The sequence below is a fragment of the Sphaerodactylus townsendi genome, linkage group LG09 (assembly GCF_021028975.2).
Source record: "Sphaerodactylus townsendi isolate TG3544 linkage group LG09, MPM_Stown_v2.3, whole genome shotgun sequence".
Classification (NCBI taxonomy): domain Eukaryota; kingdom Metazoa; phylum Chordata; class Lepidosauria; order Squamata; family Sphaerodactylidae; genus Sphaerodactylus; species Sphaerodactylus townsendi.
The window spans coordinates 92,546,995-92,573,969 of NC_059433.1; the positions used below are offsets into that span (position 1 = coordinate 92,546,995).

At 40.7% G+C, this 26,975-nt stretch overlaps 1 protein-coding gene across 3 annotated transcripts; it reads right to left on the minus strand.

Annotated features, from left to right (window-relative positions):
• Nucleotides 1-4,501: 4,501 nt before the first annotated feature.
• On the minus strand, nucleotides 4,502-26,916 carry LRRCC1 (leucine rich repeat and coiled-coil centrosomal protein 1). 3 transcript variants are annotated; one of them, XM_048507737.1, is made up of 19 exons: nucleotides 26,797-26,916; nucleotides 25,835-26,040; nucleotides 25,135-25,200; nucleotides 24,128-24,295; nucleotides 23,768-23,934; nucleotides 23,467-23,679; nucleotides 21,601-21,794; nucleotides 20,906-21,092; nucleotides 18,447-18,595; nucleotides 16,409-16,613; nucleotides 14,757-14,896; nucleotides 13,870-14,071; nucleotides 13,283-13,468; nucleotides 12,583-12,757; nucleotides 9,892-10,055; nucleotides 7,720-7,928; nucleotides 7,396-7,533; nucleotides 5,463-5,598; nucleotides 4,502-4,818 (listed from the first exon to the last, which is right to left on the minus strand). In XM_048507737.1, the coding sequence occupies exons 1-19, from the start codon at nucleotides 26,898-26,900 to the stop codon at nucleotides 4,696-4,698; spliced, it is 3,132 nt and encodes a 1,043-aa protein (XP_048363694.1). In that variant the 5' UTR covers nucleotides 26,901-26,916; the 3' UTR covers nucleotides 4,502-4,695. The 3 variants fall into 3 exon arrangements, with proteins under 3 accessions (XP_048363694.1, XP_048363695.1, XP_048363696.1); XM_048507738.1 differs by having other exon boundaries at nucleotides 26,746-26,908; XM_048507739.1 differs by lacking the exon at nucleotides 23,467-23,679.
• Nucleotides 26,917-26,975: the final 59 nt, after the last annotated feature.

Below are 26,975 nucleotides of genomic sequence, written 5' to 3' on the forward strand. Positions count from 1 at the left end.
CAACCCCAAATCTGCAGAAATTTCCCAACCCTAAGTCAGCCCTCTAAGCATGAACAAAATTCACCCAAAGAAAATTTTCGTGGTCAGGGATTTCTGCTCATGGCTGAAATAACCACTCATTGTAAGCAGCAAACTTTCTTCCTGTTATATGCTGCAGTCATAGCAAACAGTGTTGTGTGCAGAGATAAAGCCAGACAGCTATGATACGATTCCAGAGTCTTTTTTTCCCCAGTTGTGTTCTTGCCTCCAAATTCCCTTTTTCCATCCATTGCAACCCCAACTCCCTGTCCTACTTCTTCTTGATCCTCTGATACTGGTAGGGTTATAGAGAAGAGGAAATTAGGCATTTACTCATAGGGCTCACTCAGAAAGATGCATTTAAAACGTTATTTGTAAGAGATACAGGTGTTTTTCTCCTGTCACACGGATGCTTGTTAGCAAGCCAGTGCCCATAAAAGAAAGTATTAGTGAAAAGCCATCCACTGTATTTTCTACCCTCTGGTGATGAGTCTTGTTCCATTCTTTCATGAAAATTTAGCTTTCTTTAATCTCTTTTAAATTCTTTTTCAGTTCTGTCCAAGATGTGAGATGTTCTGTTTTATCATGACTGCTCCTGAATGCATCTAAAATGAAATGAGTAGAAAACCTCAGAAAGAATTTTCCTCTCTGCTGTACTGTGCCATACCATTTTAGAACATGTTCATCATACAGTTATTTTTTTGTTGTTAGAGACAGCTATGACTCCCTCTACCATGTTCTCCTTCCCAGGTCTTCCAGCACTGGAGCACACTTCCTGTGTGGTTTTTAGCTATCTAGTTTAAAAGGTGACTGGGTTTTCCCAAGCACTACAGGGAATTTTTTTTTGTTTACATGTTTGAACTGATTTGCTACACTCTTAATAAGACTGTGATAGAAGCTGCTATCATTACACAGAAAAGATGAATGGTGAGACAATGGCTCCATAAAAGATTCTCAAAGACTACAACCACCAATTCAGCTATCCGTGCTTTGTAGGCAAGAGCACCGTGGCTGCAGGCAGTATCCTCATTTGGCTCAATGACGATCATACATATTTCCTTTTACACATACTTTTCATTTTCTGTTGCTTAGACTGGTGACCTTCAGCATGCTGCTTATGAATCCTGTGGTGTTTGATAGTGTGTTTCAAGTCCTCCACTTCCTTCTTCCTTAAAGCAAAGGAATTTTCTTCACTTCACTGGAATAAAAAGTGGTTCAGAAGACCCCCAAAGGCATTCGCACCCATTGGAAAACAGCTGCCTCCACAGGAGAAAGCTTGAAACCATCCCCCATTTTATGATTGGCCATGCATCCCATGGCAACCATTTGTATTGACATCTGCTGTCTTTCCCCATCACAAAAAAATCCACAAAAGCCTGCAGGTTCAGTAAGACTGAATTGGACCATGAGCTTAGATTTTTGAAATTGTCTGTTTGAACTAAGAAAATTTATTTCATCTTGGCATGTTCCCTTTGCAAAACAGTCTACCCCATAGTCTTCCCTCTGCCCCATCACCCTGTGTGATTCAGACTACAGAATGTCCCAGAGAGCCACAGGTGTCTGGCCAAGCAAAAAAAGGCTCTGTCATTGTATATGCACAAAGCCGTCAAGAGCTGGCTCCTATTTTATCTGTTTCATAGTCCCAAAACAGCAAGAGAGATATGATTGCTTCGAATACACAGAAGGGTGAGCACAAAAGAGATGAAAGAAGAATGTGGCCATTGGGAAATCCTGGCCATAGAGATAAGAAATCACACGCCTGAAGGCTGCACAATGCATTCACAAGACTGCCATAGTGGTAACACAGTGCTGAGCCAAGGGCCATTGGAATATCACAATATTGTGTTTTTAATGCTGTGGTAATAATGTTTGGTTCCTGAAGCACATCACAAAGACCGTATGCTCTTCCGCGATTACCGGTATTAGTTTCAGCTGCTACTATATTCCATGGTGTGGGCCTGTATTTTGTTCTTCGATCCTACATTTATTTGATTTGTGTTAGGTGACAAAATCAGATAAATGCATCATGAATTTTAGCGCTCCTGCTTCTGTTGTGTGAAGAAATTAGTTTCTGAGGTTAGATAAGAATGCCATTCTTTGACTAGGGGCTGGTACTTTTCAAATGTGATTTGGAATTGTGATATGGAAGAACAATCATGACACTGCAGCCAAGAAACTGAGTTCCACTATAGTTCCAATATTTTCTCTTTATCCCCATATGTTGTATTTGGAAACAACTCAACTTCACTGGGATGCTGCGGTTTTCCAAGTTGTACGGCCGTGTTCCAGTAGTATTTTCTCCCAATGTTTCGCCTGTATTTGTGGCTGACACCTTCAGAGGATCTTCTAACTCAATACCTGAAGTCATCTTCTGTTCACCCTGTTTATGTTTTCTGCTGCTTTGGTGCACTATTGCCAAAACCCAAGGTCTCCCAACAGACTACATGTGGAGGAGCGAGGAATTGAGTCTAGTTCTCCAGATTGGAGTCCACTGCTCTTAACCACTATACCACACTAGCTCTCAGCAAGTCATTATCATACCTTTTTTGATACAGGGAATATTACTATACAGCAAGGAGCATGTTGTCATATGAGAGATATGTAAAATTTCTGGAAATGTTGAAGTTGCAGATAAAAAATGGTTTCTTTTTGGGGAAGAAAATTAGAAGAAAACTAAAACGAGTGCAGCACTTTGTTTCCTATCAAGCCTAAAATTATTTTACTGCTTTATCAACATAAGATGTGTTATGTTCGTTATATGGTACATTAGCATATAAAATTATATTATTTGGCACACTTAAAAGTGTAAATGTCTTGTTCTGCAACACAAATTACAAATATAACCAGCACTTGAGAAAGTTGTGAATGGCTGCATCCTATGCTATCTTAGTACATGTGTATTAACATTTGCCATTTGAAAGGTATGGTTGGGGGAGGGGGGATTTGAAGGTAAAAACGAATTATATACTAATAACCCCAACAGGGCAGGGATGTTGAATCCATCCATGGAGACAGTGTGGGGCTGCGTCTGCAACAGCGTATTTCCCTCCCCAGGTCACATACCCTGAGGATTTGCCCCTCAGTGCCACGTCAGTGCCCCGATACCTCCTCAGGTGGGGGCATTCCAGAGGTGTGGCTGGGGGTGCAGCTGACATTAGTCAGCTTCCACCCACCCTTTGTCTGCTGGAACGCTGGCACTAGGGGGCTTGGACTTGCGCCTTTCTAGAGGAGGGTTTTTTGGCTGTGGCTGTTTTTGTTTGTTTGTTTTTTGCCTTCCCATGCTGCCAAGAAGCCCTCTTGGAGGCAGTGGGGTGGTGCCACATCCTGCCACCAGGGCTTCTAGATTGGGCTACCGATGTATTTATTATTTGACCAGAAACAATAATAACAGTTGCAATAGGTAGGAATAGTGGTATATCATATCAAGTTAAACAGAATAAAATTAAAATGATGAAACATTATAGCATGCCAATTGTTGACAAAACGATTTACCGGTATGTTTAAAGGAGACATTCTTGAAAATAAACTTGTGTCTACTGCATGCGTGGGTATTTATCCAATGCTGCAGACTTTTTTAAAAAAAGTCATACTACACATTTTGAGTGAAACTGAATTCCACAGGAAGAAATTGCTCCATCCATGGAAGTCGGATCTAAGCCAGAGTGCTTATGTTTCCTACAGCTGCACTCTATTTTTCTAACATATCTTTGCAAGGGGAAAGTCTCCACACCTACCTGTTGGTATATCTCCAGCCGGTGTCTGTGGAAGGGATTGACCCTGACTAGTATCTTTATCCTCCTGTAAATTCTGAGGCTCAGTGTTCAGTTTAGGAGAAGTCAGTGGAACCACAGCTGGAGATGAAGGATGAATAAGGTCAGTGGAGGAACTGGAAAAACCACTGGCTTAGAGGAACTGGACTCTTTATTGCTAAGCAACACATGGGTAGGCCCTGAGTGACTGTTTAAATTGATCTGGTATTTTTTCTGGCTCTTGAAAAAGAGAAAACATTGAAAAGTAAAAGTACAGTCCTTTATGAAAACAGAAATAAGTAGAAGTATAATCCTTTACAAAAAAACAAAAAAAAGCAGAAGCCAAACGGCAATGCAGACAGAATAGTATCCCCAAAGAATTTGCAACGTTTCGTGCCAAAGAACTGCGTTAGAAGCATAGAAATTAAATACGTAAAGCATGAAATAAAGAACATGTGCAGGAAGAAGCATGAATCTTCCAAATACCATAGTGCTACATAAAATAAAATGTCTGATTTTAAAACCATTGCCTATTTGTGGAGCTATTTTTCCTAGCACGTGGCTGAAGCAGCAAGGCTATTCAGACTGGAAGGAACAGCTCCTGCAGTCCAGGAGAGACTCTGCAAATTTTGCATAGTGCTCGAACCAACTGGGTGTGTGAACTAACCAGCCTGGATGACTGAGGTCCCACTGAAGGAGAAGAAATTCTGTTAACAAAATTCAACAACAGTAGGTAGTTTAATAAGATTAACGGTTTATTTTGCAAATACTGTACATATTTACATGCAAAGTTAAGTCATGCTAATGTGCACCATTTTTCCAAAATAAAATGTATTTTTAGAAAAAGAACTGCTAACATAAATGATTGCATCTGTCAACTATTTCATTGGATTTGATAAATCTGTGCTGGCTTGTCAAGTTCCATATTTCAGAGTACTTGCTGAATGTCACTCAGGGCAACTGTAAGCTTTTTTATTTTCTCTTCCATGGCCTTTTTATTGCTTGCCGTTTCCTGAAGTAGCTGTCTCATTTCTTCTTCAACCTGGTAAACCTGAAATTAAATTTAGTGATGCTATAAATAGCCTTCTTTTGAAATTCCATCATTACACTCAATATTGCTGTTCTGAGAAAGTGAAATAGTATGCAACTGACATGTTCTGTTTACTTAATCTTACATTAAGCAGAAGTATCTTACTAGTTTTCCTCAACACTGTGAATTTATAGGAAGCCATCCCCACCCCCACCCCACCCCGATATTATAGAAAGAAAACAAAAACTCTGACATCGGCTGAGGAGGGTATGTTGCATGGGTAAAAAAGCTTAAAGGCATGAAAATGTTGCAGTTTTCTCCTCCAACTGCACAAGAGCCTTTCAAAAAAAATCCATGCCTGTTCAAAGTCTATTACAACATTAAAAGGTTCATTTTGTTAGCTATGTACATTTAAAGGCCAGAGTTAACTATAAGGATAATTTAACCAAATAACTTCTCCCTTAAAATTAAACACCCAATTCTAAACATTTTCCTGGCCCCACTGAATAGACTTCAGTAAAATTCTGATTAGACCTGTTTAGGACTGCTCTTTAAGTCAGCTACAATTCACCAGCCTCCAAAAATATTAACAGACTTGTGTCTTATTTGGCTAAAGTATGACAAGGCAGGTGGCACTGTTAGACACTTTCAGCACTATCCGTCACCTTTTCATTTGCTGCCACAATTTCTTGCTGTTTGTCATTTGCTAACTGCAGCAGTTCTGCCTGATGAGCTGCCAGCGTGGATTCAAGCTGCCTTCTGAAAGCATCATCCATTGAACGAAGCTTTTCCATTGTAGACCTGAACACAAGAGGAACCTTTAAACGTTTTTGATAACATTACAATAGTGTATCAGGACTAACTGGATAAACATATTATTCACACACACACTTAATCGCATTCAAGGAGACTATTCTTTTTTATAGGTATGTTCTAGTAACTAGTCCATACATCAGACACTATTCTTTGCTTAGCTTTTTTTTTTGAAATTCTAACACAATTAAGCACTGCAAAGAACATTCCAGAATCCAAAAAAATGTCACAATAGTTCATTACCAACTAGCACGAGCTATAATACTATAGAAGAGTCCTCCTCATGATCAACCCTGAGTCACAGTGTAGTGAGTTCTTCTGGAAGCTCTAAGCCTTGGGTGTGATTCAAGATGCCCCAGTTGTTCTCTTCCTTGAATACTGCAGAAGGAAACTTTCTCCTCGTTTTCTTGACTTAGGAGCAATTCCCCTTTCCTGCAAGCTGCTATTCTCAACAATGTTTACAGCTGCAGCCAACTATTTATAAAGCAGCCCCACTTTGAAAAACTTGTGTTATGCAGTAAAGACAAAATGATGTGAAGGAGAAAAACAAACTTGATTTTTTTTTCCATAATCATCTAGAGAAAAATGTATGAAAACATTAGCTTTACTTGATACAGAAATGATGCACTTGTCACTATGGCCGTTTCCGCACGGGCATGTAATGGCGGCCTGGAGACGGCAAAAACGCCGTCTCCAGGCCGCCATTTGCACAGGGGGTGCAGCTGCATTGCAGCCGCGCCGCCCTCGCGCCGCGAAGCCGGCATTTCCCCAGAGCGCTTGGAAGCGCTCTTGTTGGGGAAACGCCGCCTTGAAGCCGCTGCCGAGCGAACGCTGCCGAGACGCCTCCCCCACCCGGCACTTACCTTGTCCCCAGGCCTCTGGCACGTCGCCGAGGCCTGGGGACACGCCCCCCTGCCCTGCGCCGCTGGAGCAGGCACGCAGGGCCAGGGAGGCGTGTCCCCAGGCCTCGGTGACGCGCCGGAGGCCCGGGGACATGCCGGGCGCCGGCGCTCCGCGGCGCCGGCTGCCCGGCTCTTTCCAGGACCGTCCGTGCGGACGGTCCCAACGTCGTCGGGTCGGCATTGGAAACGCCGACCCGGCCACTTCCGCCTTCGTGCGGAAACGGCCTATGATATGGCTTCTGCTGGACCACAAGTTTCCTTATTCTATCTACTTTTCCTCGCGGGTGGGGCGCAGATACCAGAAACATATTAAATTCCAATAGAGAAGCATTATGTCCAAATGAACAATATTGGGAATTCATAAAAATGTGCTAAACAGGGTGAAAGAATAGCAGCCTGATAAGGATAAAAAGTGGTCCTTTTAATTTGCCACTTAGCATACAAACATTACCAAGTGAACTATCCTGGCAACTGTTAGCACATTTTACTTATTCCTACCATTTCCCTGAAAATAAGACATCCCCTGAAAATAAGACATAGTAGAAGTTTTGCTGAAGTGCTAAATGTAAAGCATCCCCCGAAAGTCAGATGTAGCAAAGTTTTTGTTTGGAAGCATGCCTGTCGACCAGAGCATGCAGCTGTGGAGCGGAAAAATAAGACATCCCCTGAAAATAAGACATAGCGCATCTTTGGGAGCAAAAATTAATATAAGACACTGTCTTATTTTCAGGGAAACAGGGTATATGCCTGTTCAGGATACTGTTGATCTTACCAACTGGATAAGCTTCCAGAGCTGGAGCCTTATCACCTGCTCCAGGGTTATCCCCAGGTAATAAATAGACATAGACAACAAGGGACACATATTAACACATTTTCTAATTACTTCTGAGCTTGAAGAACTTTGTCTCTTTCTTCAGTCAGGAGCTTCTCCTTCATGTCAAAATTTTCCTTCATTTGCTTAACCTGTGTTTCCAGCTTGCTTAATAATCCTCCTTTATCTTGCCATTTCTTATTCACAGCACTGAAAATAAATGGATATGATCAGAATGGCTGCAAAAACTATTCACATTGGTGCAAAAATGTGTCCTGATTTTCAAACATTAGAAATGCAGACATTTGTATGCATGGGAGCATAAGTATGTTTCCCAGCCCATCTCAATATAATCTGTAACATACATGTCTATATGAGGTTATTAAATCTGAGCACCTGTAAGCTTTCTTGATATCGTCAAGCTCTGTGTTTTTCTGTTGCAATTCTTGTTTTAGTTCTTCTTTTCTCTCATTTTGCCTTTCTAACTTTTCCATAAGCTCATCCAACTGAGCCTCTCTTTCTTGTAGTTGTACCTGCAGCCTCTTTTTCATTTCCATAGCTTCTTCATTATGCTTTCTTATTTGCTCATCTCGTTCTTGTAACACCTCAAAAACAAAATTCTTCATCAGTATGTACATATTTGTGCAATTGGAACCCAGCAAATAATAAGTCAAATGGAGTTCACTGATTTTATAATAATAATTTTCCTTAATTTTCCAAAGATTCCTTAACTAAACTTGGCAGAGGTCTTCACAATTGCTTGCATTTTCAGAAAAATATTGGGATTGAAAATTAAGAGGCTTGGTGGGTACTGTTTTCCACATTGAGTCTGTTATAGGAGAAAGATAGATTTAAAATGACTGAAAATAAAATACTATCTTATTTCATTCAGTGTTAAAACACACAGGTCACAACTGAACTGCAGACCTCAAAGACAGCAGATGAAATCAGTGAGCCCTCTATTAAAAATGCTTTCCTTGTGCATAGAAACTATGAACCAGGGAGCGTTCTAGCCTGGTCTGCTAGGCTTCTATGTGACTAGTTTTATGTGGCTATTAAAATATAGGAGACCTCTCCTGCAACCTGAGCAGCGTAGACCATCTCATCTGCTGTAAATACTTCGGCAAAATTACATTCCATGGCTTTTAATGGGGCATAGTTGCAACTGTCTTTTGCAGGATACTATTTAGTCACTACATAAAACATAGAATTTTATTTTAGTAAGGCAAGATATAATAATGATATATACATATTCAAACTAGGCATAGGCTATATCTTTTTGTAGCTCATTAAAGGAGGAAAAACCTCAGAGCAAGGGAATTAGTACATGACCTTAAAAATGAGGAAACAAAACTAAGGCCCCTTCCGCACACGCAAAATAATGCGTTTTCAAACCACTTTCTCAACTGTTTGCAAGTGGATTTTGCTATTCCGCACAGCTTCAAAGAACACTGAAAGCAGTTTGAAAGTGCATTATTCTGCATGTGCGGAATGAGCCTAAGCTTCAACTTCAAGATCATAAGTCAACTTTGATATTCTAATAGCAGTTTGATTCTAAAACCTCAAAAATCAAATAAAGTCAGGTGATTTGGGCTAGGATGTCTGGAATCATAATATTATTGTAAGATTACTTATAAAAGAAAAATGACACACAGCAAGGCCCATCCATCTTAAGTTAGTTTGTAGAAAGAAGAGATTAACAAATTAAGAAATAATGAGGTTTATGTTTTCTTAAAAAGTGAAGCAAAGGAAATGGTAAAACACTTTGAACGTTATCGAAGCACTTCTCAGTTCCACCGTATTTAGGGTCAACCAAGTGCAACTTTTGCCATCAAAGCATTCTTATGGACACAAATTTTAGCAGACAGCAGCCATAAAATCTGCTATGATGCAAGCTTACTGTCAGGTCCTTATCAGTTCCTCTGCCTAACTAAAACTGACAGATTCTTTGAGGAGGTCCATGTACTGATAGCGACATGATGTGCAGAAGCTCAGTAGGTGTAACTTTCTCTATGAAGATACAGGGGCAGAGAAGACGTGACCTATTGTATTTTAGTCTTTTGTGCAGCTGTTTAAAGCATAGGACCATTTCTGGGAATAAAAAAAGAGATAATCAACATGGTATTAACATAGAAAGGTAGCATTAGAAAGTAAGCCCTGTATGGCCTGGGTCCCATCTAACTTACTAAGCTGCCTCCCTCACTGTGATTCTAGTAGGGTGTTTTAATTCTCTCAGAAAAATTTACTGGTCATCTTCTCCAAAAAAAGGCTGAGATCTGGGGCAACCCCACTGCTACAGATCAGGCTGCCCAGTAAAGTAAGAGCTATGAGATCTTTGCTACCCTTTAGTAAAAGATGCAGAAAAGAATTGAAGGTTCCCTGGCTAATTTTCTGAAATTTCTTATTAATGATTATTACATTTTGCTTATATGATTGTTCTTGTTAACAAAACACTTCATTAGGAAAAGCAGCATACCAATTTATTAAACAAATAATCATCATGCTACCTACCCATTTTCTCATATTACTATAATAGTCTATAGTCAATATCAAGTAAGGAACACTTACTACTTTTAATCTTCTAATAGTTTCTGTTTGATCTTCCACAATTTTAGACTTGATCTTCAACATATCTTGGATACGTTCATTTTCTTTCTTCTGAACCTCTATCTCGCTAGCTTGGACTTCTATTTTGGCTTCCAGTTTTCCTCTATCTTGAGCAAGAGAAGCTCCTGAGGAGAGGGAAATACACCAGAACAGATTTGAATTTTTCAATATTGAAGATTAAACTTTTTTGACCATCCCAATTGCTTTAAAAAAACCTGGAAGCCTGAAAGGGTGGAGTGTCGCCACCCATCGTGGAGCTCCCCCCCCCCCCACATCCCTGCAGGCCAGCTCCTGCTTTCCCCAAGCTTTGGGAAAGGCAGAAGCCAAGCTGGGCTGCACAGAGACTGGGAGGGCGGAGCGCCTCCACCACCCACTGTGGAGTTTCCCTCCCCCCTTGCATTTCTGCAGGCCAGCTCCTGTTCTCCCCGGGCATCCTGCTCTCCCCAGGTATCCCCATGTCCTTAGGGCTGTACGCCCCTGCCAGCAGGCTTCATGAAGAGGAGTGGGGAATCAAACCTGGTTCTCCAGATTAAAGTCCGCTGCTTTTAATCAGAACACCATGCTGCCTTTGAGCTGATTTCTTTGTTACCTTTTGCTTCTGGCTGCACAATTCAGCAAAAGACCTCTTTGTAGCATAAAAATTAAACTTCCCTGGAGAAGGGCATCTATTTTTATGGGACAGCTGCTAGGTTTTTTCTATTTCAGGCTTTACTCTTAACATAGGTGTGATTGTTTTATCTCATCTTTAGATTCAATGCAAAATACTTGAAACCTGTTTGGAATGTATCTTCATTTTCAGCCTTTTGGGATGTATCCAATACATCATATTGGACTCCTGAATAATGCAACTGCAGAACTCTCTTCTGCATATTACCAAGTAACCCAAAGGCCAGAAATAATAATTTTCTGACATCTTAAACCAGCACCTGCAGTACTTCAAATTGTGGGAACACTGGTAAAACTGAGCAGCTCTTTCAGAACTGGAGATACAAACTGTGGAGGAATTGTCCTTATTAGCCCAGGTAAAGCTATGAGAGTTGTAAGTTCTGGTGCTGCAGTTCTCGCAATAATTGTCTGTCTTTACTTTCACCCAATGTTTTTACCTAGCACTAAGCAACAGTTAATTGAAGACCATGGACCAGCTGCATGGAGTTTCTCTAACAAAAGATATGTTTGGCACTCAATAGGAAGGATGAGTCATGCAATCTGTTTTAGGTTAATTGGCTCAAATTCCTGATTGGGTGATATAGATCACTTGAGAGGTAATTCTTACTTAACTGCCTTTCAAGAGGAATTCAGCTATCCTTCCTTTACTTTTGCTTACAGCTGCTTATCTTGCAACTATGTTTTGGTGCTTGCTTGCTTGCTTAAGGACTTAACATTTGTAGGTCCAAGGATGTGTTTTATGTTTTGGTTTTAAGTTGCTGGCTCTTGATGAACTGATTGCCTGCCAGTATTTTGTGGTTTAGTAAATAGACTATGAAGCCAATAAAAACCCAAAAAAATATTTTAAAAGGATTTTCTGTCTCCGAGTTGTGAGTATTATCAAAGTCCTGACCCACGCGGAGAGGAGAGAAGTTATTTCTTCCTCTACACAAACTTTTAGAAAAGAATGGTCATTTTCTTTCACAAGTTTGTTTGCTTCCTTGCTAGCCACTGGATATTTGTTTCTGCCTATTTCCTTTCATGTCATTCATCTCATAACATAACAGTATAACTGCTTAAGTACCTTCGGTTGCTTTGAATCCCAACATAAAACTTTAACCAAAGCTCTCTTCCACAGAACTAGCAGGCACCTAACCTAGCTTGCAACATTCTTCCTCTCTTTCTATGAGAAAGTATATTGCTGTCTTAAAGTCACCCTTCTTCAACATCTCTCTACACAGGCAATGTAGTAATCATTTAAAGATTAACTGATTTACTGGTTTGTTTTTAAAGAAAAAAGCATATTGTAAAATGACACCAGGCACAGTTAGTGTTGGGGTATGAGGTAATGAATGAGCATTTGAAAGCATTCAGACATTAACAGAATACAGGTCCAGCCTAAGGAGTTTCAGGAGCCCAGGTGAATGGCTTTGCAGTCTCACCTCTAGTGCATTGGAGAAGGTGCCCCCATTCATGCAGCCCTCACTGGTGCCAAAGTTGTGGCATACTGCGGTGTCATGCTTCGCAGAAGTGTACTGGGAGGCAAAAATGACTCTGAAAAATGTGCCTACCCATGGTCCCCCAATATAGGGAGGGAAGGAAGTAGTTCTCTGTGCTCCACCCTGGGCTTCTGCTTGCCACAGAAGACCCTGACACCATGGCTGACCAGAACAATGACAGGGTGATTTGGTGCTCTTCCACCTTTGGTGCCTAGGTGCACCTAATAGCTGGGCCAGCATGTTTTTATGCAACACCTGCTATCCCACATGGACAATCTGAAAGGAAACCTAAGCTGTAATCCTCTGAAATGAAGGGTATGGTACTTGCTACCACTGCACTTCCCCATTACAAACTAGGCGCTGCTCATTCTTACAAATGTAACTAAGAGAGTTCAAGTTTGTTCTACCAGAACCAAAACAGAACACAGTGATCATTTCATGTATGACTTTCTAGTCTAAGACCATAAAAGCCTTTGGCCACTTGCAACAAACTCTACTACTAATTTACCCTGTTGTGCCAGCTCTTGTCCCCATATTTTTCTTTCAGCTCTTAATCCATCAATTACAGATTCCTGGGCTGTTATCTGTGAAATAAATTTGGATTTTTCTTGTTTAAGAAGCTCAAGTTCAATAGTCTTCTGTTTATCCTGCTCTACCATGTTTTCAAGTGCTCGGATTCGACTCTACAAAGAAAAAAATACAATACAGTAAAATAAATAATGAGCCTGTCTCTAAAAAGTTACTCCATAACATCTATGTTCTAACTAAGGGAACATACATTGGTAATAGCAAAGCCTTTGTTAGTAACGGACCAAACCACCCTGGCAGTACTGAGAGTGGGGCAGGCAGAAGGGTTTCTTGCTGCTATAAGTGGTGGCATTCCTATTATATGAATAGGGCAGTGGTGGCATTCCTATTATATGAATAGGGCAGGATACAAAGAGAGCTTAAGACCATCAGAAGTCATCTATAAAGAAAGGGAGAAGAGGTGGTAAAAGAGAAAGCTGGAAATACACATATACACACATTTCAAGCCAATCTGCAAGCCTGCACATTTGGTAGTCACATTGAACATAAGGCTCTTTGTGATTATTACAACATTGATTTGTTAAGTATTATTACATATCTTTTCAGTAGGTGTTTATGTAAGTCAGAATGCAATACAGAGAGCATGCACAATATTACTTAAAAAAAACCTTTATACATACTTTCCAGTTAGATGTTATTTCTTGTTTTAATTTGACCAGTTCTGTGATCTTCGATTTTTGTTCTTTCACTATAGAAGTCAACTCTTGGACAAAAATGGCTGATTGTTTTTCTTTTTGTTGCGACTGAACAAGAGCATGTTTATGTTCTGCCAGCTCAGCAGCAACATTGTCAAAGGCCTCTTTAACCTATTTTAGAAATTAAAAAATTGTTTATTAAATTATATCCATGTGAATTAATTTTTGGAATAAAATACAGTGTAATAATTTTACTAAATAGTAACAAAATAAGTATTGGAGAACATAGTACATAACTTAGTATTAATTTTATGTTTTAGAAATATAGGGTTGCCTGCTAAACAGCCTCTTGTGTCCTTGCACCAGAGGAGGCCATTACCACTAGTAGAACAAACCACTCGGACTTAACCCACGGACATGAGACATTAAATCTCAATTCAATAGCAATTGGTATTTTAAGCTCAACAGCAGTAAAAAAAATATCACTGCAATTTTATTCCTACCAGAAAAGGAATAAAATTGCTTTTAACAGCATAAGCACTTTCCAAGTCTCTCCCTTTCTTATCACTTACCTCTGCAAACCTCTTAGCTTCAATTGTTAATGCAATCCGAAACTCGTCTTCTAGATCTTTATAATTTTTGCGGAAGAGATTAATTTTACCCTCTAGCTCTTTAATATGGAGTTCATGCCTCTGTTGTTCTTTAGCCACTTCTTTTGATACAGCCTCTTGGAATTCTGAGCCATTTAAACTGACTCTAGCTTCCAGGTCCTTTCTGAGATTACAAAACATACAAGAAATTCAACACCAAAAGATAAAGACTGCTCATCTGTAAGTGGAAGCTTCTTATACTTAAACACTCACATGGGGAGATGGCGCAGTGCACATCGCAAATGAATTAGACTGAAGGGCAAGATTGCATAGGCAGCCAACAGTTCACAAGGAACTTGTACTCTACCTTAAAAGAAAAGGAAGGGTATCTGCCACTGACAGTGAACAAGTTTGTCAAGAAGAGGATTATTTGCTGGATCATGAGAAATGGCTCCCGTGTTGGTTTTGTGGTTCATCAGTATGTCCCAGAGGCGTAGCTCCAAGGGGACGGGGGAGACACACTGGGCGAGCGCCCCGTGGGGGTGTGGTGAGGGCATTCCAGGGGTGTAGTGGGGTGTTCCGGGGTGGGACTGGGGTGGAGGATACACCAGTGCACCGGCCACTTTCCCCCTTGCTATGCCTGTATGTCCACAAACAGAAAGACTAGCCGTGCTCTCTTAGGCTCAAAGAACTTCATCTTTCAACAGCCAAATTCCGTTCAAAAGCTATAGATTTTTATTTAATTATCATTTCAAATGTGCAACTTCTTTGTATGTGTAAGAACTAGTTTGGGTCACAGGATGCCTAGGAGAGAGGTGAATACATAAACATTTTAAACAAGCTAGATAAAGCTGTTGAAAGGCAGGTACCTGTGCTCCTGTTCTCTTAATGTAAGAACTTCATGGACTTGCTCTGTCTTCTCTTTTTGTTGCCGAAGAGATATTCTTAGTAACTGAACTTCTCTGTCAGCTGCTGAAGCTTTAAGTTCTGCAGCTTGAATTCGTTTTATCTGTGCGAGTCAAGGCAATGGAAACATGGTCAAGTCATACCGTTAATACACTGTGATTACAAAGTTCTGTTAGTATTGAAATAATCACAAGACTCCTATGTTTCCTGAAACTGACTTGTACACCTACCTTCTGAAACAGGGATTTGGTAGAAGAACAACAAATCCTTGCTGTAATTCTCCTTTTTCATGATTCATTAGCCCCAATGCCATGGAAAAACCAAAAAGGGCATCAGTCTGGACAGTTCTAAGCTTGACAAACATCAGGGGATACTTATATTTGTTTTACTACACTCAGATTTCAGAAAATCTGGCTAAGTGAAGTACTAACTGTAATTCCTTTGTTTAAAAAAGGAGCATCAGTGCCATACAGACAGTCTTTTCTTCCCTCTTTGGTATGTCATTTTTCTTCACTTGCATGGCAAATTACATCTTTCATTGGTTGTCTTAGGAACATTTAACCAATACCGCTCAGCAGCTTTCAGCCTATATAGTGGTTCGCAGTCCAAGGACTATGCCAAAGTACTTACATGTTCTTGTAAAATTTTCAGAGCAAACGGGATGTACAAGGATTATCAGGGGCGTAGCAAGGTGGGCAGCTGCCCAGGGCACCACCTTGTGGGGGGCATCAAAATGCAGGGTTCGTTTTTGGGTATTTTTAGTGGTTTTCCATTTTTGGCCTGCAGGGTAGCCCCCATCTCCTTAGCAAAGAATGGGGGATGGGGTACCCCCTTTGAGGGTCCATAACTTTGGACCCCCTAAACCAAACTGCACCAAACTTGGGGGGGGGGGTCCCATTAGGACAGTTTCCAGATGATACCCTGAAATTTTGGTGCCGACACATCCAAAAATGCGCCCCCTTCAGGAACATCCCAGAAATTTGCCCAAGAACCTTTGTTCTGCATTGAGTTTTCTGTATTGCTGTCAATGGGGGTTGCAGGCTCGGGGGGGGGGGGGGCACATTTCTGAAGGCACAGTCTCAAAACTTTCAGGATCTCATCAGGAGACTGCCCTGATGATACCCCCCAGGTTTGGTCAGTTTGGTTCAGGGGAGCCAAAGTTATGGACCCTCAAAACTGTAGCCCCCATCTCCTATTAGGTCCCATTGGAAACAATGGGGGATGGGGCACCCCCTTTGGGAGTCCATAACTTTGGATGAACGGGGGGGGGGGGCATCCAACTCAGGTTTTGCCCAGGGCTACAGTTTGCCTCATTACGCATCAACATGTCCATGCATGTACAGCTAGTCTATGCAAATATAGGCAACTCAGAAAAAACAAAAGTTGAGGTATATCACCAGTGATTCACATACTAATTGGTCCTATCCTAAAACACACTCCAGAACTCTACTAAATATGCCAGGAAGATTAAGGCTATCTGAACAGGAGGAACTAATTTGATCAACTGCATCTCTGATCACTACTGTGTAATGAACAGCATCTGCCAACATGCCTTTTCTATCATAGAAAGCAACTATAGCCTCAGCTCATCAACCCTTAGAACTAAACTCTATACCTCTGAAGCTTGCTGTTGAACCCTTTGTGTCTCCATTTTTGACAAGGTTTCTTCTAAAGTCTGCCGGACTTTTCGCTGATCTTCCTCTTTCTGTTTCGACTGATTTAACTCCTTACGAAGACTTTCCATTTCCTCCTTCAGTTGCTGAATGTCAACCTGCAGTTTTGTCTTGGTGTTTCTCTCTCTCAGGACCAGCTCTTTTAGCCTGATGAAGTAGTACATAAAGCTAGATCATTTTAATGCTTTGTGTTTGTTTTTAATTATTTAGAGCAATAGCCTAAGAAGAGATTGCTTTTAGGGGAGGCAGAGTTGTGTGTTCCGAAAACTAATGCTTTATAACTTTGGACACTTAATGGAAGAAGGAAACTTCCAATCGAAAGAGACAGCATTTGTTGTCTGCCCATCTCTAGTGATGAATTTCGTTCACAACAAGGTAGTAAGCCTAAAACTTGAGCTAGTTAGAAGGCAACAGAAAGATGTTCAAAGTCCAGGAGACAGGGCTGTAGATAATTCAATTTGGCAGATCATTAATCTGTATTAAGACGCAAACACAGCCTTTTGTGAACACACACCTCACACTGCCACAAATCTTGCATCTGTTTGCCTTTGCCTTGCTGCACCCAGGATATACTGAAATTCTGCAGTTCTGAACTACTTTTAAAGAGGTCTCACATAGAGCCTCCAAAGTATCCAGTTTTATGGCCATGCTTATTCCATGCTTTCACAGAAGCACAGAAAACAAAACAGTTGACAGTGGTCACAAAGTTCAGCAAGTCCTTTTTCTTTTAACAAATAAACACATTTCTGGTCATTAATTTTATAATGTACTGTTTACCTCATTAATGGTAAAGTGTCTTAAGTGTATATGAAGTAAGTCAAAGGGCTACAGTTGCAATCCTAAGGACATTTTCCTGGAACTAAGTTTGATTGAAAAACTTAGGAATTATTTCTGAGAAGCACTGCCTAACATTATTTCTCAAGACTCACTGATCTGAATGGACAAAACATTACAAAAAGAGGATGAAGTAAAGCATCCTCCCGTTTTGAGTAACACATTTTCCATTGGATATGGTTAAAGCTAATGATGCTTTTATGGTCATTAAAAGCTAGGAATGTAAGTTTTTATGCAATCTTCCAAAATTATTAACTCTAACTTTCACAGCTATTTCTTAAATACATTTTGACATTACATAAGGGAAAATATGAGACATTATGGTGTTAATAATAAGCCACAATATACGGCATACCTGCTGGAAAGATATCTGGATAGCATTCCATTAAACGTTCTTTCTGCACACTATCTGCAGTCAGATTCAAAGTATGTGGTAAACATACACAGTCCAAAAGGTGCACACAGATTTATCCAAAACTGAAAGCGCTTCAGTCCCTATTCCTGATTTTCAAATCTAAATATCACCTAATGGGACTGATTATCTATTACTACCACAAAGAGCTCTTTTACACTTGGGCCGTTTCCGCACGGCCCATAAACGACAGCCTGGGGGCGGTAAAAACGCCACCCCCAGGCTGCCGTTCACACAGGCCTGACTCCACTTCCCTCCCCCCAGGGCGGCGTCAGGCCGCCCTAAACAACAACTCTTTAAAGGGTTGTTGTTGGGGAGGAAGCGTCTTCCCGGCAGCGCGGTGCGAACCGCGCCGCCGGGAAGATGCTGTCTCCCTCCTCCGTCCAACTCACAATGTCCTCGTTGTCGCCTGCTGGCCGTCGCAGCCCCGCCCACACTGTCCTCCGACCTCCAGGGGTCGGAGGGCAGCGTGGGCGGGGCTTAGACGGCCAGCAGGCGATGACGAGGACATCGTGAGTCGGACGGAGGAGCGGGAAGAGGCGGCTCCGTGCGGAGCTGCCTCTCCTGCGGCGGCCTCTGCGTGGCCTGCTCGCACGCTTGCGTGCGAGTGGGCTTCCGCCCCCACGCCGCCAGAACTCTTGCCGGCGTGGGGGCGCGAGGTGGCCATGCGGAAACGGCCTTGGTGAAATTAAATAATCCTTTTTAGAAGTCTTGTCAACATGCTGGCTCCTAACCTGTCCGTAGTGTACATAGCCATGCTTTGAATATCCTTTTCTTCTTTTGCGTGGCTCTGCAGCTCTTTGATATTTTCTCTCAGCTTCTTTTCAGCTTGTTCAGCTTTCCATCTCCTTTCACGCTCCTGGTCCAGCTCCTGAATCAGTGCCTGAATAAGAAGGAAAGCATCACATTCTAGCACTTAAAAAATGGAACTGCAAATACAGAACAGTTTGATGGTTCACTTGCATCTGTAACAAGCCGGGGGGTAGCCTATGGACAAACCTTCCTCCCAGTGTTCCAAAATTAAAGTTCTAATCCATTTGCCTCTTAAGGAGAATACAAACACATGCTCATCAGAGTCTTCTTATGAAGGGCAGTGTTTTAATTTTTCACTTGGCAGTAATGGAATAGAGAGTAAAAGGCAGTGAGTTGGATACATATCCAAGACGGATATGTATTACGGGATGCCTAACAATGAGGCCATATAAAACAACAAAACAGTACTTGAGTTTTCAGTAGTGCAAAGAACTAGAGCCTGGTTTGTACCAGCCCATTTCAGGCTGCAAATGGACGCTCTTCTTTGTATCATCAATCAATTTGTTTATTACAGTCATAGATCAGAAGTTATCAGGTATAAAATATGAAATCCACATTATACATTTCCTGGCTAAAATACAAAATAAAATTGAAGTAACAAGATTGTCTCTTCTTTGTACAGAAGTATTCCCCAGCATAATGGAAGCTAAAAAGATGAAGAAAAGGCTAGCACAACAAATGTTTCCCTTTGAAATGTTAGTTTTCAGCATGGATTAACTGTTGTATGTGGCAGAACATTTATGGGAACTCCTCCATTTCCTATTTGCTTATGCCCTTGCTGAAAACTGAACCCAAATTGAAAAAGATGAGTTTTCAAGCAATGCTACCGGAGATGGTGACTTTAAAAGCAGCTGGAAAAAAGCAGGAACTGAGGAGGGCAAGAAGGAAGAGTAGCTTGGATTTATATCCCAATTTTCTCAATCATAAGACGTTCCAAAGCGGCGTTCAAACTCCTTCCTTTCCTCTCCCCACAACAGACACCTTATGAGAAAGGTGAGGCTGAGAGAGGTCTGTGACTGGCCTAAGGTCATCCAGCAGGTTTCATGTGTAGCAGTAGGACCCGGTTGTCAAGATTAGAGTCCACCGCTCTTAACCACTACACAGAGGCGAAGCTATAAGGAGGCCAGGGGCGGGGGCGGGCCCCACACATCGGGCTCAAGCCGGGGGTGTGTGGAAAATCGCCCCTAACCCCTGCCCTTCATGCCCCCCCCCACTTACCTTAGTTCAGGCTGAAAAAGTGGCCTATTCAGTTCAGGCTGAAAAATGGCCTGATGGGAACTACACTACCCAGGAGACCTTGTGAGCCCCAAGGTCTCTTGGGAAGTGAAGTTCCTACCAAGGCACTTTTTCAGCCTGAACTGAACAGGCCGCTTTTCAGCCTGAACTAAAGTAAATGGGGGGGGGGCATGCAGGGCGAGCATGGGGCAGGGTCCATGGGGGGCGGGGCAGAAAACACAGAATCCGCTCTGGGCACAGTTTGGCCCAGCTACGTCTCTGCTGCTACACCATGCTGGCTCTCTATTAGGAAGTTGTTTGGAGCTGAAACAGGCAAAAAAGCCAATGAGGTTAGATCAAGACATGCTACAATGTAGGGATTCCTTTCAGGCAAATTAGATTCTTCTAAAATCCTTACACATAAGGTTTTCTGCGTAAGAGTGTGTATCATCTGATGTTTGTGACTGTGCATTTCACTAAGGCTCATTCCGCACATGCAGAATAATGCACTTTCAAACTGCTTTCAGTGCTCTTTGAAGCTGTGCAGAATGGCAAAATCCACTCGCAAACAGTTGTGAAAGCGGTTTGAAAACGCATTATTTTGCGTGTGCGGAAGGGGCTCCAGTGCCACTAAAATATTTCTTCTATACATGATTGGTGGCGGGGTGTGTGTGCGTGGTTTGTCACTAAAAGAATAGGAAAACCCAGATGGTGACATGAAAAGCACAGCAGGTGCTAGAATGTGAAAATCAGCTTTGATGCCAGGAATATCAGGAAATGAGATTAAATGTATAAATATTTTATATATTGGTTTGACAGACCCAATTGGGTCATCTGTAAAACAAGGGAAGATGCTCCAGGACTAATTAATAGTTGAATGAAAAACACAAATCAGGACCTTAAATCAGCAGGTGTGGTGGTTAACATAAAAAAGGTACAAAATTATAGCACAATTCTTATATTTTCTCTTTGCATCTTAATCTATGAGGCTCTTGTATCCTTCTATTGTTACCAATACAACAACCCCCAACGCTGTAAAGAAATTTTTACTCCGACATTGTTCTGAACTTCTTTTGTTCAAACTAATGTTGCTAGATTCACTGCAGATCTGAAAACTGAGCAATCATTATCTCAAAAAAAGAAGAAGAAGAAGAACCAGAAGTACCCTATAGGTTGACTCCTCTGGAATACTTGAGTCTAAACTTTTGAGATTTTTCACTGAGCTCTTCTGCCCAGCCACCAGTTTCTTGGGTGATTTCCCCACTACTTCCAAACTTGGTACATCAGAAAGTAAACTTGAATCTTCCCCTTTGCCTAATTTTTTTGATTTTATAGAAGCTCGCTCTTCTCCACTAAAATGACACAGAAGTTTATGGTAACACTGGAATACATCGATTATTTGCACAAGAACAGTTAACTATACGAGTAGGAACAAACTGAGAATGGGATGTACATGCAGGTACTCTGTTCAGTAAAACTAAGGAAAGATCAGAAAGACTCTTCTCTTCAAGAACTGCACCTTTCTGGTAAAGGGCACCACAAGCAACATTTTGCTTAATTAGCCACAAAAGTTAGTATTAGAGAAGAATTGCTGTGGATTGCAAGATTGACAGCTAGGCAAAAAAGTACTGCTCTAGCCCTAGAGCTTAGCCAATTTTCATTTAGCCAACTTTTCATTTCCACAATTCCCCATCTTGTACAGTGTCCACAAGACTGCCAAGTTAGCAATCTTAGCAATGTGTAACAAGGTATAATAAATATCAAACTTCTCACAAAAGAACACTGAACTTCAATTTACCCACCCATGTGCCCCTTCCCATGTTTTTTTGTTGGGGGGGGGGGGGTTGTAGCTGAAGATACCTGTCTGAGACTTTACTCCTTTGAAAACGGTGTTTGACAGGTAAAGTTGTTTTATGATAATTAGGAATTCTGCTTCTTTTTGCCACCTTTCTGCCCTTTTCTTTTTCACCATCACTCTCTGAAGTGAGATCTGTGTCTCGTTTTGCTTTAAGAACATTCACGTCAGTGCCACTTTTTGAAGAAGAGTTTGCCACCTGAAGAAAAAGAAAGAATTAATTCAGACTCCCCTGCACTTCTCCTAACTGAATGTCAGATCTATCAGCTTTAGACATAAAGGAATACAGGGTGAAAGAGGTAAATTATGTTGGAAGCTGTTTAGAACTGAATGATCTATGCAGCTGTATGAGCTCCAAAATCTATTTTAAAGCCAAAATGCAGTAAAGTGCAGTAGTTCTTGTTCTCAAGCTTTACACTTCTCAAGCTTCTGTGAGCTTTAGCACTTTTGAATCAGACTCACAAGTATTCACATTGCAGTCTAAAGATCATTAATTTGTATTCAGAGAGTATGTATGCTATTTCAGGTTAACTCTAGGCTACACTATCAGAATAAAAATCACAGATCAGATTGTTCAAACAGCAACTCTTTTAGAGCTCAAGCAGACAGTACAAAGGCAACGACTTGGAGAAAGCAGGAGTAAAAAAATCCAGTTTCTCATAGGTAGAATTATACCTTTACAGTACAGACAAGGTTAGCCTTCAGATAACAGACAAGCAGCATATGAAAAAAGCCAACCTGGATCTTGGTAACATCCAGGATTATACTACTGTAATGTGTCCTTTGAAGATGACTGGGACAAACTGTAGTTGGATCAAAACACAACTGCAAGGGTTCTCACAAAAACATGCCACAATGATTGAAGCATTACTAGCTTAGTACAATTACCCTAGCTGCCAATTTATTTCCAAGAGCAAATCGAAGTGCTGTTTCTGACCTTTAAAGTCCTAATCAGCCTAGGTCCAGACTATCTGAAAGACTTTCTCTTCTCATACTAACATGCCAGGGCTTCACGATCCCTAAATTGTGTGTTCCTAGAAATTATTTTTTATTTAGTGCACTTCTGTGCTGCATCTCCAGGGAACTTGCCCAAAGTCGCTTACATAATTAAATGTAACAGAAAGGTTACGCAAAACTCAGCATTCACCAACATGTCAGAGCATAACAACATACAATATTAAGCAGGCCAAAATAAACTTTAAATTTTTCTTTCAGACTAAAAAGCTGACTATAAAATAGCATCAATAGCATTAAGTAAAAGGTTAGTAAAATGAAACATGTTGGTCTGGTACCAAACAAAGATTAGCATGACCCCCAAGTGAACCACAAAGGGAAGGGCATTCAACAAACAAGGTGCCATCACTGAAAATGGTCCCTCTTTGATTACCACTGGCTTCACTTCTAAGGGTGGGGGCACAGAGTACATTACTTCTTCTTATGTTCTTATGTTCTTACTTGTGTGGAAAAGCTTAGCTGATGGGCTGGGCCATTAAATCCAATCCCCTGCAATGCAGGAACACACAATCAAAGCAAATATATATAGGACTAAAGACAGCATGGCTTTTCATTTTGTGTCAGATCGCTGGAACAAAAGAGGTGTCTCCAGACCTATATACTTTTTCTTCTCTGTGTGTGTTTTTTAAGTCAGACTACTAGAATTCTAAGATCGGGGTTCTCCCTGCTGCCCCCACATCAACTTGTCTACCGAGGAATTCTCACAAGTCTGCAAAAAATACCTGCATATCAGGACACATTCTTCTAGCACATTGGTTATATTTAATTTGGTCAAGTGCACCTGATTTGTAAACTCATGAACATAAAAAAAGTTTACCAAGTTTGATTAGAGGGCGCATCTCTCCTTAACCTATTACCTTTTCCAATAGTTGCGAAATTTGATCCTCTAATTTTTTAATCCTCATATCGTTGTATAAGTCATTACCAAGTTTCACAATCTCTGGCTCTAAAGAAGAAATCAGCTCAGTGGAAGAACTAGTTGTGGGCCAAGACTGCATACTTCTACGCTGCCGAAAATGAGCCAATGCTTGGTCGATACGGGGTGTTATCACCGGTAAATTACCACAAGACTATTTAAAAAGAAAAAAAACATATAAATAGTATAGGGAAGCATATGTCCTGCTTTTATCTTTTAAATATTATAAATAGTCACAACACCTCCTGTTCATCTGTGAGGGAATGGGATGAAGCCAAACAATCCAGAAGGCCTTCAAAGCACATTAGATCTGATGGATTTGCTTCCATGTTTACTGGCTCACCAAATATGTTCCTTCCATCTAAAGTAGTTAGCTGAGGTAAAGCCTGGAGGAGGATCTCTCTGTAATCTGAAAAACAGATAGAATTTATTCTTATACTTAAATAATCTATAGGAAAATGCCATAAATATCTTAAAGTTCATTTCAACATAGTATAACTTTAAAAAAATACTGATTTCTCCTGAAGAGTGAATTATGATCTAGCATAATTTTAGAAAAATGTAAGCATGCTAACAAATTATATTGTAAACAATGTTCTTACCAGTTCTGGCACACAGTGGATTACTTTTTTCATTTTTCTCTAAAGTAAGATGAGTCAGGTACTGTAATCCAGTCAAGCACTGGAGAAAGTGGTTAACATTACTTATACAGTTGCTGTGAAGCTCGAGATGGCTAAGTTTGTAATTGGTTCCACGAAGATATAACAATCCTGGGGGAAAGACAGACAAAAATTGTCATTTTCAAGAGACCACCATCATAATTAAAAAATGGATCCTTCTTCAACTAGATCAGTGGTTCTCAACCTGTGGATCGCGACCCCTTTGGGGGTCGAACGACCCTTTCACAGGGATCGCCTAAGACCATCGGAAAACGGTCTTTTTATATTTTATATATACCAATTTTATGGTTGGGGATCACCACAACATGAGGAACTGTATTAAAAGGTTGCGGCATTAGGAAGGTTGAGAACCACTGAACTAGATTACATATAAATTGGGGGGGGGGGAGCCCTGCATAGGTATTTTATTTACAAAGCACAGAGTGTTCTTAAACGGCACTAACATATCAATATTAGCGCAAGGCTGAAAATAGCAGAAGCAGCAATGTTTGGTACACTACCAAATGACAGTAAATAGGAATTATGGTGTTCCTTATATTTTTACCACTATGGGGATTGTTTTGGGTTTTCCACCTCTGGTAAAGTTATCATCCAGCTTTAGTGTTCAGACTCAGTGTTCTCATATGAAACTTAATGTATTTATTTTAACTGGATAAAAGTCTGTTAGCTCTGACCTGAACTATATAAATATAGCTCTTACACAACCCTGAGCATGTCCACTCAAGTAAATTATATGGAGTTATATGGGACTTACTCCCTAATATTTGCTTAGAATTGCTACTTTAGATTCATTGCATCATTATTCTCTCACAAAATATACTACATACTTTGAACTACATACTTTGAAGTAGGTAGCAAGCAGGATTTAAGTTCCCAGTCAAACACTTTCTTCATCAAGGATGTTAAATGTTTATGGTAATTTACTTTACCTGTAAGATCATGTATGCGGTTATACGATAAATTCAATCTAGTTAAACTGAATAGCTTTTCCAGTCCTGAACAAAAGAAGAAAAAGTAAAGACTTATTAGCTACCTGTTCCAGAATAGCAGCAACTAATCTACGGCAGTCAAAGTAACAAAGAGAGCCTTGGGTCTTAAAGCTGAAGCCCATTGAGGCAGATGTATAGTTAATTTTGCAGTAACTAACTACATAGGTTGGAAGGGAAGGCTGCATGGCATACCCAATCTCATCAAATCTTATGAGCTAAGCAGGTTCAGTACTTGGAAGGGGGACCTCCAAGGAAGACTCTACCTAGGAAAGCAATGGCAAACCACCTCTACTTCTCACTTCCCTTAAAAGTCCCTTGTTGGGTCACCATAGGCGGGCTGCAATTTGACGGCACTTTACACACAAAGCAGTACATACAGACAGGAAGGAATAAACATAAAATATAATGTTTCACAAAATCAAGATTTTGGAAGAGGTGCAGAAAATTATCATTGATATTCAACATTATTAGTGAACACAACATCAGGTTTAATGCAGCTTTCTCAGGAATGTGAATAATTAAGCATAAAATGAAATAGGACAAGTTTTACAAGCTTTCCTGAACAGAGCTTTTAGATCTTTGCAAGCCATTCAATGCAACATTCGCAACAAAAACAATAACAACCCAACCACAAACTAACCTTCAACTTTTGTTATCAAATTACACGACAAGTTTAAAGTACGCAAGTTAGCTAGAGAATTCAGTCCTTCGATCTGATGTATGCAATTGGATGATAGATCAAGATGCTGTAAATTTGACATATGGTCAAGTTTTTCAATCCTTGAGATCTGGTTGCAGTGCAAGTTGAGAGTGTGGAGTTCTGAACTTAAAGGTATTTCCACCAAACTACAAATGAAGAATATGGAGACATCAATTATTTCACAAACTCAAAAATCAGAGTATTCCAAACAACACTTAGCACATTCCAAATGTTCAAAGCACACCCACATTAATATAATATTTATCCCAACTCTGTAGGGTATACTATTTTGATTCCTTAAGGGTCTGAAAAAATGTTTTAAGAAGAAATGTTTCAAGAGGAGACTCATAAGATACAGTAAAACAACTTAGATTTTTAATGCAGTATGGATAGATACCACTGCTTAAACATGATACAGACCATTCTGCCAAACTCAGAGACCCCTTGCCATTAATGCACACAGAGACAGGTGAGAAACAAAAATTAGGGCCTCTCCCTCAAATTATGGAACGGACCTTCACACTTATAAACAGGAGAATGCAAGAAATGGGCGTTCTGCAGATGCTCAATTGACCATGTCAAAGGCTTTGTACTTCATAACAGAGGGCATCACAGATGCAGTGAGAGAGCGAGATACAAATTGAAATATATGTCGATATAGATATGACTAAATATACAGCTATAACTAAATATATAAATAAATATATGCATGCATATATTGTGATGTTGTGAACACCAGTGTATGCATGCATGCATGCATACACCCATCTGATTTGCTTGCAGGACAAGTGTGATAAAAATGCATGCGTGAGTTTGTGACAGCCAGGCAACTTCTGCGTGCAAGCTCTTACCAGGGTCCAAGACAGGACTTCATCCAGGCATCGCTTCCTTCCACCACTCACCTCTTGATACCTCGATCCATGAGACTGAGCTCTCCCGCCTCCATACCGGGCTCTGCCATTCTTCTCCTCCTCTCTTGCACACTCGGCGCGGAACGTGCCGCCATTCACTTTAAATCCCTCCTCCCCGGGGTGGTGCAAACGACGCCGACAGGCATGACGGGAAAAAGTGGCTGTTTGAC